Source organism: Penicillium diatomitis (genome assembly GCF_028827545.1).
Source record: "Penicillium diatomitis strain IBT 30728 chromosome Unknown utg000002l_segment0_segment0, whole genome shotgun sequence".
Classification (NCBI taxonomy): domain Eukaryota; kingdom Fungi; phylum Ascomycota; class Eurotiomycetes; order Eurotiales; family Aspergillaceae; genus Penicillium; species Penicillium diatomitis.
In genome coordinates, this window is record NW_026623174.1 from 1,308,483 (window position 1) to 1,330,201 (window position 21,719).

A 21,719-nucleotide genomic window follows, 5' to 3' on the forward strand; every position below is an offset into this window, starting at 1 on the left:
GTGGTTTGTGCGACTCGACAAGGTCGGTATCTACGATGTTGGGGCTGCGATTACGTTTGAGGTTGGGGAGGGTTGAAGGTCAAGCTGTTTTTCCGTTTCGTCGATGGAAATGAGGGGTTTCGTTGACATTCCATAGTTTCTGGAAAGGGCGTGTGTTTAGAGAGACAGAAGGGACGAGATCCACTGGATGTCTGGGTCCACTGGCATTTGGTCAGTGTACATGGCTCCAGACATGGCTCCAGACATGGCTCAGTTCAGTTCAGGATGGTTTCTTGTTTCTTGTTCGTGGATTCATGTTGATTCTGAACTGCTTTGTCCATTAGACTCTCGTTAAATTGCCTAGATGTTGATACGAATAGACAGAGTCTCTCCAATAGAAAGAAGATTGAGGTAGGTATGCTCCATCTTTCTGGCGAAATTGACCAAGACAAGATTGAAGCATGCCCCTGTACTCGAGTGGAAATTCCCAACCGACTACAGTGCCTACAGTATGACTGCATTGGTATATATCACATGCAAACATGCAGGGCCGCCCTCGATATGATCTGCCGTACAAACCAATCCATGAGGTCATAAATCATTGATCAAGTACAAGGGAAAAGCACCGCATGCATAGCACTTGTCATGACCTAGTAGGCAACAGCATATAGTTGACCAAGCTGTCAAATTGCAAGGTCAAGTCACTTGGAGCAGAGCATTGCTCCACTCTGGATGCATCTCGAGAAAAGAATGGAGAGGGGGAAAAAGAGAGGGAGAGGGAGCCAACCCAGCGTCAAGTTGCCAAGCCAAGGTTCAAGCTGCCAAGTCCGGATGTCTCAAACAGGGAGGTTGACGGAGAACGGAGAGTTCGTAGTCAGGCGGGGGGAGGGTGAAATGAAATATTCACCCTTTCAACAACATGGAAGGCCCAAGACCTCCGTCCTTGGAAGAGACTCCGTCAGTCTTGGGAGGCGAGTTGCTCGGAGCGGAAATTGGCAAAAGGAGGGAGTTTCTTGGCTGCCAAGATGTCATTCCAGCAGTTGGTGCTTGGCGAGGCTGTCTGGGCCTTCCTTTACATAATTTGGCGGATACAGTCGCGTGGATGGAGTGGCGCTGCTTTTTACCCCTTACGGATGTGGATGACGGATGCCGGATGAGGAGGGTGAGTGTCACTACTCATGAACAATGATCCCATTGCACAGCCATGGACTCTTGAGGTGCACAGGATCTTGATTCTCGTGTACGTGGTGGTGGTGGTGGTGCATGATTCGTGACGGAAGGACTTGGACTCTTACCCTTGGACCGGTCTGACATGGGTTCACAAATCGCCCCCAAGGTGGGAGGGCTGTGTGATATGTTTGGCTGGTCATGTAGACTATGCCTTAGTAGCGTTACTTAGTACCTTACTAGCCAGTAGGCCCGGTACTAGTTAGGTACTCGGATACTCGCTTAGAAGAAGCCATTGCACTCTTCACACCCTGTTCATTGGTTCAGTAAGGCGACCTGTGAAAGTCATTCAGATGAAGGTTTCCTTTGGTAAGATTCTGAGTATGGATTCCTGGCGAAAGGAGGGGGGCTCATTCCTCCAGACCCAAGGAGATAATGAAAGTTAGAAATAATCTCAAAGCCTTTTACTAGTACTGGAAACTCTATAGTGCCCACGGAAGGGGTTTGGATCCGGGTCCTGCCACATCAGTGATCAACTCTGACAGACCGATCGAGGTGGGTGAGTACTGAGTAGTGAATAGTCGTACAGTACTGAATGTTTATGGGAGATTAATATTCGGTGTAATTCTGAGGGCTTACCAGAAGAGGTAAGACTGCTATCACTACCGCAAGACATTTGACCGAAACGGACTCCGAACAGAGCGCAACGCTTGGCACAAACACCACGGCCAAGAGTCCTAATTGCCCCGGAGTGGCCCCCCTTAAATCATGAATGGATACCAATTGTACCACTTGTCCTGGGCTCGTGTCCAGCGTCCAGTGTCCAGTCACTCCAGTGTCCACTTGTTTTCTGGCGTCATTCCCATTTGAGGGCCAGTTTCACGCCCGCTTGGAAATTGTGACTAGTGTTTCTCAAGGCAGTCATCTAAATATCTCATGTCCGTTGGCTTTACGGATTAGAAGTGCGGTCATTATGGATCACAACTTGTACGAGGATGGATGACCAGGTTTCATAGGCCCCTGTGTCAAACAGATGTACAGACTACAGGGTGAATCTGAACACTAAAATCAGGAAGCAGTGACCTGTAACTACAGTGTCCTACTGCACTAAGCTGGGAGACAAGGTATAAGTGACTTTGGTCCCGTCAGCCGGTGATCGGAGCCGTTCCACCGTAGCGTACCGTAGCGCATAACTAAGTTGTGCCACCCACCACCACCGGGTCTGCTAGCGCCGGTCTTGTCTGGTGATGGCGTTATGCCGCCGCTGAGCGGCCTCTCTTGAGCGTGAGTTGTTTTCTACTTTTAATTTGATTATAATGATTATTCTATTTTCCTTCGTGCCGCCTGGGAAATGCTCGGAATGCACAGCCCCTCTTTGTGTCCCTGCTGTGCCCAATGATACTTCTTAATGTGGATCCCACCACGCCTGGGTCCAGTGACCGGATGGTCTTGGCCCGGTCTTGTCGTCTCTCCTTGGCTGTCCTCCGCTCGGTTCCAAGCCTTTGTCTGGGCACCAGGCTCGGCTCCCTCCTCCCAAGACGTGCAAGGTGGCCGCTTGGTTGGACACGCTACAGTCCTGCCATTGGTGCCTATGCGTCTCATGTGGTTGAATATGGATCAAATGGATCAAAAGGAACCAAAATGGAGGTAAAATGGCACCGCTGCATAGGGGAAGTGCAGCCATGGCTCTAACTTTCTTCGGATGATGATGGGGGGGGGGGGGACCACGGAGGGCGTGGCATTTTCCAAGCCATCAAAGAGTCAGACTCTCCGTCTCTCCGACTCTCCCCTCCGCAAGAAAAACCCAAGAAACCCCCCCCCCCCCCCCCCCCCCAAGTCCCAAGTCCCAAGACCCCCCAAGACTTTCCCCCCCTCCATCCCCAGTTTTTCCTCCTCCCTCGATTTTCTTCTTCCTTTTCGAGGCCCTCGAGTCCACTCTCCGTTTCTCTCGACTCCCGTCAGCACCGAAGTTGCTTCCATACAAACATTCCCCCGGAGATCCTGCAACACCTCTCTACTCCTGGTCTTATAAACTCGTCTTGCGGATAATACCCAAGGCTTTCTCCCATTGTCCTATTCCCGCCCTCGCCCCGTTACGCATGCTCTAACGTCGACTTGACACCTTCGCGCACACGTGCCTGGGCAACTCTTCCCGCGCTTGACACCCTCCAACCAATTTTCTTGGCACCATGGCCGACAATACCACTTTTTCCCCAGCTTCAACATCACCCCAGGCCACTGCGCCGGCGCCCTCTGAATCGGTCGCCAGTGAGCCACCGGCTGCCGCGCAGTCCGCATCCACGCCGACTCCATCGGTCACAGCCACCGCGGCTGCTGCGACCGCCGCCGTGAACAATTCCCTCAACGGCTCCGAACAACAACTCCCCTGTCAATGGGCGGGCTGCACGGAGCGATCCTCTTCTGCGGAAGCCCTCTATGTAAGTTCTGCAGTGTCTCCAGTCACTGATTATGAAGACAAGCCGTCTTTTGGTCTGATCCTGAGCTGACCGAGAGAATGTCTGTGAGCTGCGATAGGAGCATGTCTGTGAGCGCCATGTCGGGCGCAAGAGTACCAACAACTTGAACTTGACCTGTCAATGGGGCTCCTGTAACACCACCACCGTCAAGCGTGATCATATCACCTCACATCTGCGAGTCCATGTGCCATTGAAGCCTCACAAGTGTGACTTCTGTGGCAAGGCCTTCAAGCGGCCTCAGGACCTCAAAAAGCATGTCAAGACGCATGCCGATGACTCGGAAATTCGCTCACCCGAGCCCGGTCCGCGGACGCACCACTCCCATCACCACCACCCAGACTTGATCTTCCCTCAGAACCCCAAAGGTCCGTATTGACTGATGCTTGCCTTGTCTATGCGAGAAGCCCGTGTCCCAAGTTGACTTGTCATGTTTCCTCATTCCTTCCCCTCCTCCTCCATTTCCCATCCCCATAGCCAGCTAATGCTAGAGTGTTGCAAACATTCTTCCCTTCTATTCTATCTGGTCAAATCTGCCCAGATTGTATCGGTCGTGTGCCACATCGTTGCCCACCCACCTTACCACCGACACTAAGCGCTTACCCAACTGCGGCCTATAAGCTAACATCCATCCAGGTTATGCTGCTGCCACCCATTACTTCGAGGGTCCCATGACCGGCGTGACCAGTGCTGCCTACGCACATGGAGGTCCGCAGTACTACACCGCGCCCCCTCCCCCTCCGGCCGCCAACCCTCACTCCTATGGCAATGTCTATTATGCATTGAGCCATGACTCAGCCCAGGCTTACGACCGCAAGCGCGGGTATGATGCCCTCAATGAGTTCTTTGGCGACTTGAAGCGTCGCCAATTCGATCCCAATTCCTATGCGGCCGTTGGCCAACGGCTGCTGGGCCTGCAGGCCCTTCAATTGCCCATCCTGAACGGGCCTGTTCCTGAGTACCAGCCCATGCCTGCTGCGGTCCCCATCGCGACAGGTGGTGGCTACAGCCCCGGAGGTCATGGCCCCGCCTACCATCTGCCCCCCATGTCCAATGTGCGCACCAAGAACGACCTCATCAACATCGACCAGTTCTTGGAGCAGATGCAGAACACCATCTACGAGAGTGATGAGAATGTTGCCGCAGCAGGTGTGGCGCAACCGGGTGCTCACTACGTGCACGGAGGCATGAGCTACCGGGCCACCCATTCTCCTCCAACTCAACTTCCTCCGAGCCATATGACCGCCGCCGCATCGGCTCACTCTCCATCTACCGGGACCCCGGCTCTGACCCCTCCCTCGAGCGCGCAGTCATACACCTCCCAGCGGTCTCCCATCTCTCTGCCCCACACGCATCGCGTGTCTCCGCCGCACGAGAGCGGTGCCAACATGTACCCTCGTCTGCCGTCTGCCACGACCTCCGAGAGCATGCCGGTAGGCTACCCACCCGCCTCGAGTGCTGCTCCTCCCTCGACCCTGAGTGGCGCCTTCGACCATGAAGATCGCCGTCGCTACGGAGGTGGACACTTGCAGCGTGCTCGTCCCGCAGAGCGAGACGAGGTGCAGATGGATATGACGGCCGACCGCAAGACCGACGGTGACCGTACCCCCACCAAGGAGCACCCAGGTCTCACCACCGGCCTCATCGACCCTGCCCTGTCCACTGCGGCATCCGATCCGGATCAGGCGGCTGCTCAGCGCACTGCACAAGCGGCCACTGAGGTGGCCGACCGGGATGTCAATGTGGCTTGGGTCGAAAAGGTCCGTCTGTTGGAGAACCTGCGTCGCCTGGTTTCCGACATGCTTGAGCAAGGCCAATTCGACAGCGGTTCTCCCGCTGACAGCGGCGCCGCCGAATCACCCGACGGGCCGTCGGGTGGGGATGCCATGGACGGGATCGAGACGAGCCCCTTCCGCAAGTCCTCAGAGCAAGAAAAGCCCGCCATCAAGTCCGACGAGGGCTCGGCTGTGCTCTACCCCACGTTGCGTGGTCTTGATGAGGATGGAGACTCGAAGATGCCGGGCGATGAGTAGTAGCTGAGTTTTGGGGAGGTTTTGTGTTAAGGGTGCGAGATGGGGATTGACCGTCCCAGCTTGTACCTTGCCTGACTTGTATCTTCCCTGCATTATTACGCCGTCATGACCTTTCTCGCAACCTATTGCTGACACCGCCTTTTCTATTCGGAGCCTCGTCTTATCTCTTCTGATTCCTTTTTCTCCAGTCGTTGAACTCTCCTTGCGGAATGCGTATATTTTTGGGGGCGGAAGGTGTTCAGGGTTGGTTCCTCGTGCACACGTCACGCGCCCATATTTTATTGTCCTTGCAGTACCTTACTTGTCACATTTTCTGTGGGGGCCTGATCGTACTTATATTGTCTTTGTATTCAATCCATCTCTGACAGTATGTCCACGCATGCATATTTCTCGAAAAAGGTCCTCTCCCGTATGTCGTTCCGAAATGCAATGTAGGCAGAAGTTCTTAATGAAACTCCGATCATATGCAGTACTTCTTGAAGCCAAGTTCCACGCGAGGCATTCGTAGTGGGTGTCCCGGGGATGGAGTAAGCTCTCTCTCTCTCTCTCTCTCTCTCTCTCTCTTGTTTTCGCAGGCAAAGCAACCCTTCTCGCTGCTGCTGCTACTGTGTCTATTTGTTGACGGCAGAGTTGTGTACGTCAAGGTATGATTCTTGCACTTGATGTTTGGTTACAAAATGCAATAACCGGATCAGGATACTAGGGTGGTACTCCACTTCAGTCAAATCATCCACCGCAAGGAATCCCAATCCCCCTCTCACGGAGGCCCAAAGCTCACTTTCAAGCTCCAACAAACCGCCAGTCATGCCCCATCTCAAGCTCCCAGTGTAAGGTTACATGTTGCGCCTTTTCTGCACTGGCCGACCCAGCCCCTTCCGTTCCGGCATCTTACTTCCAAGAGTTTCCCGCGATCCACGCGTGTCAAAGTTGCCCCGATCAGGAAAAAGTTAACATTCCAATGTCCAAAGCTAAACCACTTCCGGGCGGGTCTGTGACGCAAACGACGACCACGACCACGACCCCAAGGTGCAATACAGTTGCACGAGTTTGTGTACGGGCCAGGATTCTGGGCCCAAGAATGAGACACGATGGGTCGAGACTTGATTTGGGAGAAGTCCACCAATCCAGATTGTTGATCAGGTGTGGCAGTTTCAACTGGGCCTGGGGGATCTTAAGCTTAATCCAGTTGGAGATCGCATGTTCGTCACTTGCATCCGAGCACTTGACCTTCACACGCGGTTATTGGGGGAAGCGACGGTGGTAAGTGCAGGTCTGCAGCAGTGCAGAACTGCAGAGAGGGTGGAGTTTAAAGATGATGGGTTGGGTATGACTTTGACTGAAGGTCACTATGACTCATGGTCAACAATCACCAATACACTTTCTGGTGTACTAAGAAAGTTGAACCAACAAAGCTACCAAAACATCTGTATGCGGATGGAAAGTGGAAGGATGGAGGCATCAGAGGACAGACAGGCCCTCGAGGAACGACGTGCCGTACGGTGATCGAAGGCCATTCCTTCGATGGAACATTCTCCTCTCTGCGTCATCATCCAGTGATTCAATGTTGGTTTGCTTGGAGCATGATCCAATCCACCTGCAAAGCCTACTACTTTGTTGAAGATGGGGCTCTCTACAAGCGTCTCAGGTTGTTGTTCCCTGTTCGAAAGCAATGAACTGTTCATGTGGAGTCAACCCGGTACCGTAGTAGTCGTCTGTCGCGGTTCTCCCGATCCAGAACGATGTTGTGTTGATGTCCTTGACTCCACTGAAATTGGAACCCATCTCGCAACCAGTCCTGATTCAGCGTCGTACTCTGTGTTTACAATTGAGAGCCGTCCGTTCTGGAGTCTGGACGACCTGCTCGCGGAAGCATCCTCGATCCTACTCTGGCCAAGCTGCAGCAAGTCCGTAGTAAAGTTTGCAGATGTACTTTCGTGTGATGAATGTAGTCAATCTGTCAACGTACAGTACTCCGGCAGCGGGTCGGTCATGCATTTACCAGACTGTTTCCACCCCAACTGGCCCTCTTGGGCGCTGTTCCGGGGCAACCCCGTATTGTCATTACACTCCGGTAATCCTAATCCGTACTTTGTAGGTAGCCCGGTATTACTCCACCACTGTTTACGGCCAAACGGGCGCTTTCCATTTATTGTATTCTTCACACCCATTGTCCGGTGCATCTGCTATTTTCTTTCTCGCTCGCTCTTCTATTTTGGAGAAACTTTCCCACTGGACTCGATCATCGCTCCCATCCTGTGTCGGAATACCAAGTCTTTCTCTCTTCCTCTCCCTCTCCCTCTTCATCTCCTTCCCCCCCCCCCCCTCCCTCACCCCTTCCTCTCTCCTTCCAATCTGCCTCCGAAGTGACAGTCCCCTCCCTTCGGTGCATCCTTCCAGGAATCTGACCCGCTCGCTGGGTGGCTGGTGCGCGGTACTCTGACCTCACTCCCCACGCGACAAGGCGGTCGGTCCCCTCCCCCCCCCCCAAAAACAGACGCCATCGCGTCGATCTGAGAGGGACTATCGATAATCAACGTCCAGCCACACCACTTCCACGAGAATCGATGACAGTCTTCACGCCCGGATCTTCCTTCCTCGTCTAGTCCTGGAACATTGCCTGAATCTCATCCTCGAAAAAAAAAACACAGACCGCTGCCCTCGCCGCGGCTGTTCTTGTCGCTCTGCTCTTGGTGGTCTACCCGCTCTCTCTCTCGGTCTCTTACCCGTCAGGAAAAAACAACTTCGTCGCAGTGGCGAATTGATCCCCCAGTCAGTGGTTCGGATAGCGCCGCATTCTTTGGTTCTGCCTCTCGAGAAGTGGTCTCCGACACTTTGAACCGCTGCGATCCGGATCCAGATTAGCTCTGTTGTGGTTCTGTTTTCGCCTTTTGCGCCTTTCGCCTCTTCTTGTTTTCCTTCGTGTCGATTCCTTCTCCGTCTCGCGGTTTCCCGCAGCTGTCGGCGTGACCACCACTCGATCGATACGCAACACGGACTTCTGCGGACGACCCCAAACACAGAACCACTGCAAAAGCTTGGATTGCGCAAAGGCCAGATTCAGTGAGAATTACTTCGCGTCAGGGTTTGTGGCCACCGTGAGAAGATCAGGAAACTCCGGACACAGCGATCGTGTCACGACAACACCCCGCCGCACAAAAGATGCCTCTCACAAATCGCCGTCGTGCGCGGCGCAAGGAAATTCAGCTGCAGGAAACATCCGATGTTGAGGCTCCGGACTCATCGCCCAGTCGTCCGTCTGCGAAGAAACGCAAGGTGAGTCTCGTCCCACATCAGCGGTCCGGTCTGAGACCAAATAAAACTTGCCTACGCGCCCGTGTCCCCGCCTTCGTATTTTCAATGATCCAAGAACCCGAAACTGACCTTTGCGCACTACCCCGCAGATTGACCGGCGCGCCTCACCTTCTCGACCTGCCATTAAGAATGAGTCAGCCGACGAGGCTGAAGAGGATTCCGGCCCAGAACAAGACCCTCCCACGCAGCAGGACCTCGTCGACTTGGTCATTTCCTATCTCAACGTTCCACGCGAAGAATTACGAGTCTCGCGCGATCATTCCAACACCAAGACCGAGAACAAACAGAGCATTCAAGCGTACGCGAAGATTGCTGGCCGAAACTGGACCTACTACGTCAAGACGTTGCATGTCAATATTGGCCGTGAACCAGACCGTGAACAGCGGTCAACCGAACAATCCAGCCCCGTGACTATCGCCGCTCGTGCGCTGCCCGAGGTGCACGTGGATGTAGGTCCCAGCAAATTCGTGTCCCGACTACACGCGGAGATCTTCTACGATGGCGAAGAGACTCCCGCCTGGCATATCCGAGTCAACGGCCGCAACGGTGTCCGCTTGAACAACATGACCCTCAAGCGCGGAGCCGATGCGATTCTGCATTGCGGTGATATCATAGAGGTGGCCAACTGCCAGATGATGTTTGTTACGCCCGGTGACGAAGCCAATATCCACCCCAGCTTTGTTGAGCGTGCGCAGCGCATCGCGAGTGGCCAAGAACCAGATCCAGCAACTCAAGGGTGGGAGACCTCCCAACCTGCGCACCTCTCGGCATCCCAGGCCACAGAGCCTGCGCGACCGTCATCATCCGGAGGGCCTTCGCTAGCTCCAGCACCCCAATTCTTGAAGCGTCAGGTCACTCCGCCTCCACGCTCGCCGGACACTGCCGGACAACGGACAGCCAAGCAATCGCCGCTGTACAATCGCGGCATGATGATGGAGAGCACTGAGGAAATTGACTACAGCAAGGACTCCGCCAAGGACCTGAAACCACCATACAGTTATGCCAACCTGATTGCGCAGGCCATCTTCTCAAGCGAGGAGGAAAAGCTCACCCTGAATAGCATTTACAATTGGATTATGGATCGCTATGCGTTCTATCGACATTCGCAGAGCGGCTGGCAAAACTCTATTCGTCACAATCTCTCCTTGAACAAGGCCTTTCAAAAGGTGCCTCGTCGGACCGATGAGCCCGGCAAAGGCATGAAGTGGCAGATTGCAGCCGAGCATCGCGAGGAATATCGGAAGAAGCAGATGCGCAAAGGAACCCAGTCGTCTGCGCCATCGTCTCCCGCCACGCGAGAGCCCCCATCATCCGCTCGCGGAAACCACGTTGCCCAGCTAGATACTTCTTTTTCCGCTACTAGCAAGAAATCACCTCCGATTTCATCGCCCGGCTTCAGTTCCTTCCCCGTCGCGCCTGTCGAAGCTTACACCCCGGAGCGAGGATCTCGTGGTGGTCGGGGATCCGATCATCCTTTGCGCCATATGAACCCTCGGGATTACGAGGAGCCATCCCCGCTGCCTGCACGAACGCACAGTAGCGCTCAAGCTGCGAGCTCGCGTCGCGTGCAGACCAGCAGTAATAACCTCAGTCGCGCCTACGGGCTCTCTGACAACGTTGCCGGATCGCCACCCGTCTTATCATCCTCATACTACGATGAAGGTCCTTCGTCAATGATCACTCCTGCACCTCAGCGTCAACAGCCTCGGCTACCTCCACCGAGCACGGCTCAGATCCCGTCCAAGTTTATGCCAATGAGCTCCCCCGCGCAATTCTGGAAGTTTGCCGATATTGGCAGCACGCCTGCGCGCCCTGTGCCGGATATGAGTCCTCTCAAGGGAGAACCAGAGGAACGTCTCATTGCCGGGTTTCCTAGCAGCAGTCCTCCTCCGAACATGATCAGTCCCAGCAAGCCTGCGGTTGTGAATGGACTGGGGCCCAGCCGGAAACTGCCGCCTCTGCAGGCTGATGGAACTATCAAAGAAGAACGTCTACAAGAGGAGGAGGAAGATGACAGTGGTGGTTTCGATCTGGCTCGGTATGTTTCTATGCGTCGCGACAGCCGCTCGTTTGCTATGATCAAAGCTAATCGTGAAATTTTCATTCAGGGGATTCCAACCCATTGGGTCATACCATCGACAACTCAGCAATGCTGCTCGTGCCACCGCTACTTGAGCGTGGCCACCTCTCGATGATTCATTTGTAGACCTATAAGACAATTGTTTGCCTCTAGTGGAACTTTTACTTTGCTCATTGATCATTCGGCGACGCTCTTTCATTTGCATCATTATTGGCAATCAAGGAGTTTCGCACTGACTAGGGCTATGCAAGCGCTACTTATGAACGGTGTTGGAGCGCGGATCTTGGTGTTTTTGTTGTCATCTTGACATTTTGAGATTCCTCTGTGTTGGCTTTTTGTTGCGTCCTTGATTCCATCCTTCCGAATTTGCGATCCATGAAACATCTCCTTTTGCTCGAGTCGTCTTTTGCTGATGATGATGGACTTGAAAGACGGCGTTTGGATGTCCAGGAGTTCAGGCCTTTTGTTTCTTGGTTCCCACGGAGTTTCCTCTGCGTGGCAAAGCCGGCGTTATCCTTAATTTTCCTTTGCTTCTTCTGCCACTCTTGTGGACCGTGTGGGTTCAAGGTTATATTACTTGTTTGTTCGTTCTGGCAGGTTGCGAGTCAAAGGTTGATGTTGCTTGGCTTTCTTACTCCTCTATTCCATTCTCTATTCTCTACTTCTCTTTATACACGTCGATTCGCTCTCAGAATGGCTGTGCTTGTAAGTAGCTGGAGACATTCGTGTATAATAATTTTGCATGCGAACATCATGCAGACCGTTTGCTTGATCAGAATCACGCGCCCAAACCTGTCAATCTGGCCCGGATCGGATCTTCTTACGTAGACGATGACTTGAAGTGATCAATTGTATGAGACTTTTCACCATTGGAACACTTACTTGCACAAACGCCACATGACTGTACCTGTTTTGGAGCCTAGACACCACGAGCTGCCCGTGGAAATCATGAAGGACTCGGTTGAGTTCCAGGAGTACCTGGTCCCAGGTCTACTCCATCGACGGCCAAAATCTCTCCTCCAACCACACCACCTGCCTCCACCACTCCAAGCATTTTGCCCGAATCATCTCCGCCTCTTCGGCGCCCTTGAACGAATCCACCATCTGATCCAACACCCGCCCGATCCGATTGACAAACTCTTCAAACTCCTCACTCGACCAGTTGGGAATGAACCTGTCTCGCAGTGCGCCTCCATCTGCATCCACGCTTCCATCGATCCTCGCGGCTTGCACGCTCGTCACCGTCTCCGTTTCAAGCGCCTTCTTCCTCCCGTACGAGGCGGCATACCGCCACGCTCGCAGGTAACAAATCTCCGTGGCCCAGAGCACGGTGATTCCCTCGATCGCGCTGACCCCGGGACTCGCCACCGACATGAACATGTCGATGTACGCGCGCGTGATGGGGTTCGCGCAGAAGAAGACCGGGCCTTGCTCCGAGGAGACTTCCGTCGTGGTCGAGCGCGAGGGCTGACACGGTTCGCAATCCGGGGTTGTCACTGCCGGACCAGCGCCTACACTCAGCCACGAGGGAGATTGCGATGTCGACGTCGACGTCGATGACGCTAAATGACACGGTCCCGCGCCGGAAGGAGCCTTGCATTCCCCTTGGACTTTACACAATCTGTGTAATTGGCTTTGCGCATCCCGAGATTGGAGATTGACGGGGCCACCGTCGTCTTCGATCTCGCCGGACTCGGCGTCTCCCACGGAGACGTTTGTGCCCTGACAGATTCGGCCGGTGAATCCCGGACAGGCGGATCTCGGTCCGGTCGTCAGGATGCCCGCTGAAGTGGCGATGGGGACGGACTGTGCCGTGCTTGCGCTCGCGTTCGTACTCCCAGGCCGATCAGCATCAGATTCGGGATCCTTGTACCCCTCACGAGGAGGCAGCGCCGTCAGATCCAGACCGTACTCTGCGGCCGTCTCTTTGAAAAAGTGCAATTCGGTCCGGATATTGACCAGTGCATCGATGAGCACGTCAATGATCCTCTGCTCGACAGAGGTGCCGGGACTATGCGCCGTGATCGTCGTCATCGTGGCCATGCTTTCATTTTCGGGGATGCGGATCTTGGCGAGGAGTAAGCCGATGAAGCGGATGTAGGATTGGGCGTAGAGACGGTCTTGGGAGAGCCATTGGGAGAGTTTCTCCTTGGAGACGGTGCCGCAGCCGGCGGCCGCGAGGAACGGGTGGGTTGTAGCGCGTTTGAGGGATTGCGGGGTGGCTTCGAGGAGCCATTGAGTTAAGGGGCCTTGAGTGGTGGTCATTTGGACGGTTCTTAGTGCTGGTGCCCGTTGTGATGGTTGAGTTGTAGATTGGAAGCCCTTCTTATGGCTGAGCTTTGTTATTGCTGGTGGTCTCAAACTGTTGCGCTTGATATAGTGAGGGGAAAATGGATGTCGTATTACCGAGCTAGCTGGAATAGCCCCAACTCAAAAAACAAAGCCTAGGTCAAGACACTGGCCGTGATACGAGAGTAGAAGGTAATCAATTCAAGTTTAGACGGGCGCACAAGAAAGTCAAGTGGCCAGGAATCTAGCGAGTCGGGAATGGCTTGCCTCGGGGACAGTGACAGGCACAAAAGTTTACGCAGTCGACAAAGTACATGACTCAAGCCGGGCTCTGCCGAAGATCCCCGTGCGCGTTGCCGTCGTTATGGCGTCAATTCGGAACTTTGGTTGGACTCGCTGGAATCAGAGTCATTCTTCCATTGGGGCCCACGGGGAGAATAAGCTTTTGCGTTATGCGGGCACGTTGGTGAAGCGAGAATCATTGGGCGAGGAGGTGACCAACGATCTACGTACGATGCAACCGTCAACCGGCAAGAGCAACCGCTGACTGTCCCTTCATCAGAGTGAACTTTTGTCCCTTTCTTTTTTACGTTCCAAGATGGTCATATTCAAAATCGCTATGCTACAACTGGCACGGCCATGGTGGATGGGCTAGACATGCAACGCGACTAAAGAAGAGTCAATAGCCCTCGTCCAACCAGATAACCCAAGTGCCCTATGTGCTTCAAACATCACTTCCAAATCACTTCACTTCGCAGACTCCCATGCCATGCGAAGCAAGGCCTCCAACGTGAATCGCGCATCGTTTCCCGCATTGTGCAGGTGTTGATACTTGATCCCCAACCCACGGAGCATATTCTCCAAGCTTCGATCACAACGGTCAGAACAGAAATGGCGGTACAGTTTCTGGGTATCCAATACCTCGAGAAAGCCATTCTCGCGGTCAGTCGAAAGAGACTGGAACAGAGGCGATCGATCGGCGAAGATCTTAATGTCGCCGTGGGGGTCGTGACCCACCAGAATCAACTTGCGTCGTGGAAATGCCGTGGACTTAGTCGACGCTGCTCCCTTCTTTCCCTGAACATTGGCCGACCCTGGCCCTGACCCAGACAGAGAAGCAAAGAACTCATCAAGTCGGTCACCGATGAGTCGTTCGGAAACCACTCGACTGAAGCCAAAGGCAAACTTATGAGGACAGCCCTTGACATACTTCCTGTTGCACCAGGTCGTGTACTCGCTGATGCGGAAATGATGCGAGCGAATGAAACTGGTCCACTTCTCGCCGTGGGATCCAGGGGCGATTGAGCGAATGTCGACAGTGTCCAAAGTCGAAATCCCAAGCTCCGTAATCTGACTGGAATTGAATTCCTTCCACTCCGCATCGATGCTGATGAAGATGGGGCTAACGACAGACTCCGGACGCTTGGATTCCATCGAGACAGAAGAGCCCACGCCTTTGCTTCCAGGCGCCGAGTTTGCTTGGTGGGACATCTGCGGCAATCCCAAGTAAATTTGCATTCCGCGCATGGTGCGGTCCATCTCTCGGCTACCGTGGCCCATAAAATCGCCATACATGCTCCGAGAGGTCAGTCTACCCTTTTTGAAAGTCATGATGGCGTCCGTGATCTTCTCTTCGAATACACTCAGCGCGTCGGAGGGACAATCGAAGACCCAGTCGGCCTTGCTTCTCTTGACGAGCATCATTCGCTGCTCCATCGCTCGGTAACCTTCCAGAGTATTGAACTGACCCACGTGAACTGGGGAGGGCGTGCCATCACCAGCGTTGAAAAAGACCACCAGGCCCTTGTGGGAGGTCCGCAGAGCCAACTCACAATTGAGGTCATGGTTGATCTCGTCCAGTAGAGCCTTCACTTGGAGCGCAGGAAGGAAGGACAGATATTCACCGCTAGGAAGGGCCAAATCGTAGCTGTGGTATCACTCACATGTCAGCGGGGTCAGTCTGCAGCTACATACGCCGTTGCTGGATCGGTTGAACCTACAGGTCCCAGGTGCGTTGCCAAATACGATCACCCTCAAAGTACGTCTGGGCCACCGTTTTGTACAAGTCCTGGCTGGGGGACAAGAGGTACTGGTACAACTTGAGCGTTGCTCTCGTAGGGACAAAGGCATGTTGAAGCTCCAACTCGTGGATCTTGTCTTCAGAACGTGAGTCTTGCTCGGTCGACTCGGTCGAGTTCTGTGGATCCAGAGGGCTAGGTTCGGCAAGCTAAATGAATCCATGATGATTAGACACTGCCCGAGCTATTGAAGTGTCGGTAGATCTGACCTGCGGTACTTCAAGCCATGAATCTCTACGATTCGACTGCTGGGTACTGTTAGTGAGTTCACGGTACGGATCATTCACGGATGATCAAGAGGGGACGGTACCTGATGCGTCAGTCCGGTGTCAAGCTGCAGTAATTCCTCGTCGTTCTCGAAAAGAACTCGCAGTCGTTGCTCCATGACTCCGGTAGACTTGAGCCAGGCTCAAGTCTACAGAATAGAGGGTCAGTGACTGATCAAGATAGCAAGGTAGCAGAATCTATGATGAAGGTGTTGAAGTTGACGAAAAGAGGTGCTTGTCCGAAGGATGGAGAAGAGAGGGACGAAGCGAGTGGTTTCTGTTAGAAGGTGAGGATTGTGCGGATGAAATGAGAGTCTCTAGAAAGCTCTCGTACGTGCGAGTCGCCGCTGCGATTTCAGTCACAAGCCTCTCAGTTTCAGATGAATATAGACCGCCGAGCGCACTGAAGCACAGAGCAAGCGAGATGAGACATGCGCAGCTGCGTTCAGATTGAATGCAATACATTTGTATCTCCATACTATCATGTGTCAGTCAACACACTTCTCTGAACTGAACAGCCTTGACTCTTATTCGAGACCATCACGAATATTATATGCAATCCCCAGGTTCCGGTTCTAGTGGGGTCCCCACTGTCACTTAAGCTTAAGTGATATCGCGCGGACAAAGCAAATTACCGAAAAAGGAAATTTGAAGTCACGGGATGATAAGCGGAACAATAATCAGCCGGACTGTTTGCGCCTGCAGCTACCAGACAGCAGCACATGGCGCGGCTCGGTCGAACCGTCGTTGAAGCTGCACCACATTTCTCATGCTCGCTGCCGTCAAGATCTCATCGTCAATAGTCCCTGCATCATTTCAGTGCCTGGTGGCCTCCTCGTTCAGCCTCTCATTCCCGCTGCGCAGCCTGCAGCGGAGACGCGTCCTGGCTCCCCCGGCAAGATGGTCATGACCGACGAGACTGACCACAGTGGTGGGGTCATCCTCGATGGCCCCTTTGACCCGGATGCACAAGCCACTGTGACGGATTACATCGACTACACAGAGTATCTTCCTGCGGATATCATTCGGTCTCTCACGTTGATACACGGCCTGAACGACCGGTACCTTGACTCCGCCCAGGATGTCCATAGCTTAGCCCGGAGCTACGGCCAACTTCCGAATCGCGTCTCTGAGGAACGACCAGGCCCCATTGCGCTGCGAGAAGGTGTGTCGCGTCGCATGGATCGAGCGATTAATGCCCGCGAGTCTGCTTTCGCGGAGGCGTGCCGGTTGCACGAGGTCGTGGATCGCCACTTCGACCGGTTGAGCTGCATTCGACAGAAACTGGAAGCTCTGCCCAAGCCACCGTCAAGAGAGCCGACGCCGCTCCCAGAGCCTCCGTCAAAGCGGCGCAAGGACAAGAAGGAAGTTCCCGCTACCACGCGTATTACACTCCGGTTGGACAATCGTGGTGGGAATGACAAAAGGAAAAAATCGAGGTCGCGCCGTTCTGGCATTGGTGCCGAACATTTGACGGACTTTAATCCGGATTCACCTATCGCTAGCACGGAGCAGTCAGATGAAGAGATCGAAATGGCATCTCCTCCCAAGCCTACGAAACCCCCAAGAAGGAGAAGCCGCGCCGACCCAGCTCTGGAACAGGAGTCTCGGGCAGCAATGCGCTTTCCCAATTGAAGCCACCACCGGACGATGCCAAGGTAGGCAGTGAACATTTGCCATGGTTGCGACTAACAGAATGGGAGATGACGAAGCTGCGCAAGAAAATGAAGAAGAATGCCGTGTGGCAGCCGAGCGAGGTGATGATTCAACGTGAATTGGCACTTGCCGGTCGCGGCTGGGAAGCCTATAAAACTGCGAAAGCGTTGGCTGAGCAGACTGGGTCGGAGTTTGTGGATTGTGATGATATAGAGACGACTCGCAAGGACGAGATCGACAGGGTTATATCTGCTGGCCAACTTAGTAACCGTGGGATGAAATTGAATGAAGCGAAGAAGCTGAAACGTGAATTACAGGCACGGGAGGCGGCGGCTAATGGTGAAGAGGGGGTGACTCCCAGCAAAGCCGTTGCTGGCACCAGCTCTCTCACTCCCATGAGCCGATCATCACGGAAACGGAAGCGTGACGAGGCAGCGGCAGCGGCTGCCGCTGTCACGGAGCAACCTGGACTGAATATGCTCCCTACCCCAGTCGCCGCCGCGGCTCCCATTGTGCCTGGATCGAGTGACCCTGAGAGTCAACCCAAACAACTAACAGAGACGGATGCTTTCATTCAAAGTGACGTGACCTCTGCCTCCAAGCCACTTCGCAAGTCCAGTCGCGGAGGCACAACCACTGATGCTGCAGACGTGGTCGAGACGGTGGATCCCATCAAGGTGGCGCCGGAATCGCCTCCTGCCGGGATAGACGCAGCTTCACAGGCTCATTCGCCCGCTGGCTCGCGACGATCGACCAGGTCTGTAGCGCAGTCGGCAGCTACACCCACTCCACCGGTGACACGGCCCTCTTCGAGACGCTCTGCAGCTGCCGCATCATCCATTGAACATGGAGGGTTCGGACCTTTTCCGTCGACCGGGGCCGCCGTTGGGCGAGATCTCCGTGTGAAGAGTGCGACACCAGCTCGCAAGACTCCCGTTCGTGAATCATCTCGCGCTCCCAGCGTGCCGGGACCTAATCGCAGACGGAAGCGGCCTGCACCGGGACCAGTCTCTTCTGGACAAGACGGAGGGGCGGCTGTTAGTTACGGCCGTCGCAAAGCAAAACCGGGGAAGAGACGCATCAATTTGAACAACTCACAGGACATTCGGGTTGATGAAGATGGCGTCGTGGAAGAGATTGATGCCAACGAGCCGCGCTACTGTCTATGTGGTGACGTGAGCTTTGGAACAATGATCTGTTGTGAAAACCAGGATGTGAGTTTTGTCGTGGGACAGGCCCCTCCGTGGACGTCAGCAAACATGGACACTCAACGTGTTTGGCCGTGTTATGCCCGCGCATGGATGGAAACGATGACTGACCGATTATACAGTGCGAATATGTCTGGTTCCATCTGGAATGCGTCGGACTTTCAGAGGTCCCCTCACGCACAGCCAAATGGTACTGTCCAGAATGTCGTGTCAAATTCGACAAAGGTCCGGACGGAATTGTCAAAGGCACTTCTCGTCGTTGATCACCAGTTTTTTCTTTTCTTGTTTTCAGCATTGTGGCTAATTTGTATTTGGATATTTCTCTTTGTTTGCTTATTTTGTATGATACCATGATAGGCAGCGATCCGGCGGGAGTTTCATTTACACCTATTCTCATTTACTTTGGTTGCGCCTTCCATGGAACCACGGGGCCTCATGGAACTGGACTGGATGCACGGAGTGTTCACATCTTTGAGTTGCGAATGCAAGACGTGCCATTATTGGATCAAAATTGAATCCTGATTCCCAAGGTGCGAGGATCTAGTTCATAGCGTATCTCGTAGAATTCGAACGATTGATATTGCGTTTTGTATATACTTCACGTGGCGTACAGGTCTGAGAGATCATTATCTACCACACGTGCACCGACACGGACTAGTGAACAAATCCTACTTCAACTGCCACTTCCCACCATCACAGATGATGTCCACAGGGCGCCGTTCGTCCAGCGACTTGCGACCGGCGTCTAAAATGGCCGTAGTTCCAATGGTGTTCTTCAACGTAGGCAGGGGACGAGCATCCAGCTGATCCAGAGTGACCCGGCCCTCATTCACCGCCGTCACGGCGTCAATGAACTTTTCGAAACTGATGTATCCATAGCCGGTCTGGCCGGCAAAGTTGCCCTCTTCATCGGGAGCATAACGCATGTAGAATCTACATACGATTAGAATGACAAGTACTGGATGAGGTCGACTTTTTTTTTTTGACTTACGGATTGTACCACATCAGTCCTTGCTCGTCGCTTGTGACGTCGTATCCGCGCTTGGCTTGGTTCACGCGAATCTCGCCATTGGCAGCCATGTCTGGTGGGCAAGTCAGTGCCGGGCTCAACAGGAGAGTTGGGAGGTGAGACAAGGAGAGTAAACGTACAATGGAAGTACTGGTTGGAATGCACACCCGCATTCAGAGGCGCAGTCCAGCTGGCCGTGTACACGCCCGTGGCAATCTTCGAGGGGTCATCTTTCTTGCGCCACTCCACCAGCAGAGTGATGGTGTCTTCCGTCTCAGGCACACAGCCCACTGCCGCGGCGGTTCCCTGCGAGGCAGTCGCAGTCACTCGCACAGGCGTATACTCCGGTACCATGCTCTCGCAGATATCGATGTGGTGGGAATTCAAGTAGTACGAGATATCCGAGTCACGACCCGCCCACGCCTTGAAGGTCTCCAATTGACTCTTCGGCTGGCTCATATAGCTGTAGAAGTAATTGAAATCGCCGAGCGAGCGGGCCTTGGCCCGCGCGTCCGAATAAGCGGGGTCGAATCGCTTGTGGTGCTCGACGAAGACGAAGACTCCAGCTTTGTGGGCGGCTTCTACCAGTGTGAGGTGGTCCTCGAGCCGTTGCGTGGCGGGCTTCGTGATGAGGACGTGGTGGCCTCGTTCGATCGCGTACAGAGCGATTGGGAAATGGGTCGAGTCTGGGGTGAAAATGGTGATTGCGGAACCCTTGGGGAGGGCATCAATAGCCGTCTTGTAGGCGTCTGGATCGGTTTGATCATCGGCTGGATACGAGGTGAAGGAGGTATCCAGCCCATTGTATACTTGGCAAATGTTGCGGTGCAGATGATCACCTGAGTTGGCCGAGTCAGCTTTCTTGTGATTTATTCTCTCTGATTTATCTTTTCCTCGAGTCCTCATCAGAACCTCCTTTCGCGGGTATGGACTCACGGATGCCGGGGTACTTTTTGCCGGAGACGCCCACCATGCTGAGATCACCGACTTTGCCTCGTCGGCGCAAGTCAAACATGGTCAGTCCGACCACGCCGACTTTTTTATCTGAGCCCGAGGCACCACCTCCGACAAAGCCGGTGGTGTACTCGCCCGTGCCCACCTTTAGAGATGCGATTGTCGCTTGTCAGCCGGAGCTTGTCAATGGCGAGGATCAATCCATCGATCTGAAAACATACCATTAACACGCTGGGAGGAGCCATAGCGAAGATGTGATGTGATGAATTGAAACAAGTTTATCAAAAGTGAGCTAGACAAGAGCGAGGAAGTTAAACTCTCGAGTTCTAACTCAACGATTCCAAACGTGAACTGATGTATACAGAAGCCAGAGGGAGATGATGGAATGAAAAGGAAGAACAAAAGCGCAGCTGGTCCAGCTGGTCCAGCTTGCTGGATATAATTCTTCCGGCGAATGAATTGGCCTTGACTTGAGATATGACGGGGCCGTCGGTTGCTTCAATCGGGTGATTCAATAGCCGACCATCTCTGGGTGTTTCTGTTATTCTTGGGTACGGTAAAAAGGCAGAAAAAGGCAGAAAAAGGCAGAAAAAAGTGCCTCTTATCGGCGCGCGCGGGGTAAATTGACGATTCAGCTAGATTGGGTAGTCTGTTTTCATGCCATGTGATTGCAGTCTAGTTGTACCGACCCCAGTCGCGTCGCAGAACTAGAACCCATTTATTTTTGATATCTCATTGTCTCTTCTCACAACAATTCATTCTTCTCATCGGCATTTTGGTGAGAATGAGATTGTATTCGACTGCGTCTCTGTCGCCGAGTCTTTCCCCGAGCCCCGCCCACGGTAGCTTTTCCCCCATGCAAAAGAGGGTCCCTGGATTCTTCCCGGACTCTTTCCCCCCACACTCCGTCATCAATCGGCTATTGGTGGAAGATATTCCTCCGCGGTACACAACGCCTCGGAACAGACGCCGACGTGGGGGAAGAAACAACTTGTCTGGACAGTGGAGGGAGAGGATGGGGAAAATGAGGGGCTGAGGAGGTTGCATATCATTCCCGTGACGGAGAGGACTGGCAGTCACGGAACTGAGGTCACGTTAAAGATGAAACTCACAGCCGGATAATAAGACCTTGGCTCGGCGCCTTTACTATTTACTCATTTCTTCTCCAACCCTCTAAACTTCCTGGTCTCCTGCATACGGATCACAGATCTTGG

General features: G+C 53.7%; 7 protein-coding genes across 7 annotated transcripts; 4 read left to right on the forward strand and 3 right to left on the reverse strand.

The window, feature by feature from the left end:
- Window positions 1-3,335: 3,335 nt before the first annotated feature.
- On the forward strand, window positions 3,336-5,653 carry pacC (putative C2H2 transcription factor PacC; the record flags this gene model as incomplete). The annotated part of the gene is made up of 3 exons (XM_056931187.1): window positions 3,336-3,584; window positions 3,682-3,988; window positions 4,257-5,653. 3 exons carry the CDS (start codon window positions 3,336-3,338, stop codon window positions 5,651-5,653), a joined length of 1,953 nt encoding a protein of 650 aa, XP_056793218.1.
- A 3,159-nt stretch (window positions 5,654-8,812) lies between these two features.
- On the forward strand, window positions 8,813-11,140 carry N7539_001585 (putative forkhead transcription factor Fkh1/2; the record flags this gene model as incomplete). The annotated part of the gene is made up of 3 exons (XM_056931188.1): window positions 8,813-8,926; window positions 9,055-11,003; window positions 11,074-11,140. The coding sequence occupies 3 exons, from the start codon at window positions 8,813-8,815 to the stop codon at window positions 11,138-11,140; spliced, it is 2,130 nt and encodes a 709-aa protein (XP_056793219.1).
- An 895-nt stretch (window positions 11,141-12,035) lies between these two features.
- N7539_001586 (putative transcription regulator PAB1642) lies at window positions 12,036-13,310 on the reverse strand (the record flags this gene model as incomplete). Its single annotated transcript, XM_056931189.1, has 1 exon — window positions 12,036-13,310. The coding sequence occupies one exon, from the start codon at window positions 13,308-13,310 to the stop codon at window positions 12,036-12,038; it is 1,275 nt and encodes a 424-aa protein (XP_056793220.1).
- Window positions 13,311-13,698: 388 nt separating this feature from the next.
- On the forward strand, window positions 13,699-14,006 carry N7539_001587 (uncharacterized protein; the record flags this gene model as incomplete). The annotated part of the gene is made up of 2 exons (XM_056931190.1): window positions 13,699-13,843; window positions 13,933-14,006. 2 exons carry the CDS (start codon window positions 13,699-13,701, stop codon window positions 14,004-14,006), a joined length of 219 nt encoding a protein of 72 aa, XP_056793221.1.
- A 75-nt stretch (window positions 14,007-14,081) lies between these two features.
- N7539_001588 (uncharacterized protein) lies at window positions 14,082-15,797 on the reverse strand (the record flags this gene model as incomplete). Its single annotated transcript, XM_056931191.1, has 4 exons — window positions 14,082-15,261; window positions 15,335-15,561; window positions 15,622-15,660; window positions 15,723-15,797. 4 exons carry the CDS (start codon window positions 15,795-15,797, stop codon window positions 14,082-14,084), a joined length of 1,521 nt encoding a protein of 506 aa, XP_056793222.1.
- A 781-nt stretch (window positions 15,798-16,578) lies between these two features.
- Window positions 16,579-18,805, forward strand: N7539_001589 (putative PHD finger domain protein; the record flags this gene model as incomplete). The annotated part of the gene is given in 3 exon segments (XM_056931192.1): window positions 16,579-17,192; window positions 17,204-18,548; window positions 18,665-18,805. 3 exon segments carry the CDS (start codon window positions 16,579-16,581, stop codon window positions 18,803-18,805), a joined length of 2,100 nt encoding a protein of 699 aa, XP_056793223.1.
- A 405-nt stretch (window positions 18,806-19,210) lies between these two features.
- Window positions 19,211-20,750, reverse strand: N7539_001590 (Gfo/Idh/MocA family protein; the record flags this gene model as incomplete). The annotated part of the gene is made up of 5 exons (XM_056931193.1): window positions 19,211-19,475; window positions 19,534-19,624; window positions 19,692-20,390; window positions 20,488-20,650; window positions 20,727-20,750. 5 exons carry the CDS (start codon window positions 20,748-20,750, stop codon window positions 19,211-19,213), a joined length of 1,242 nt encoding a protein of 413 aa, XP_056793224.1.
- Between the last annotated feature and the right edge of the window lie 969 nt (window positions 20,751-21,719).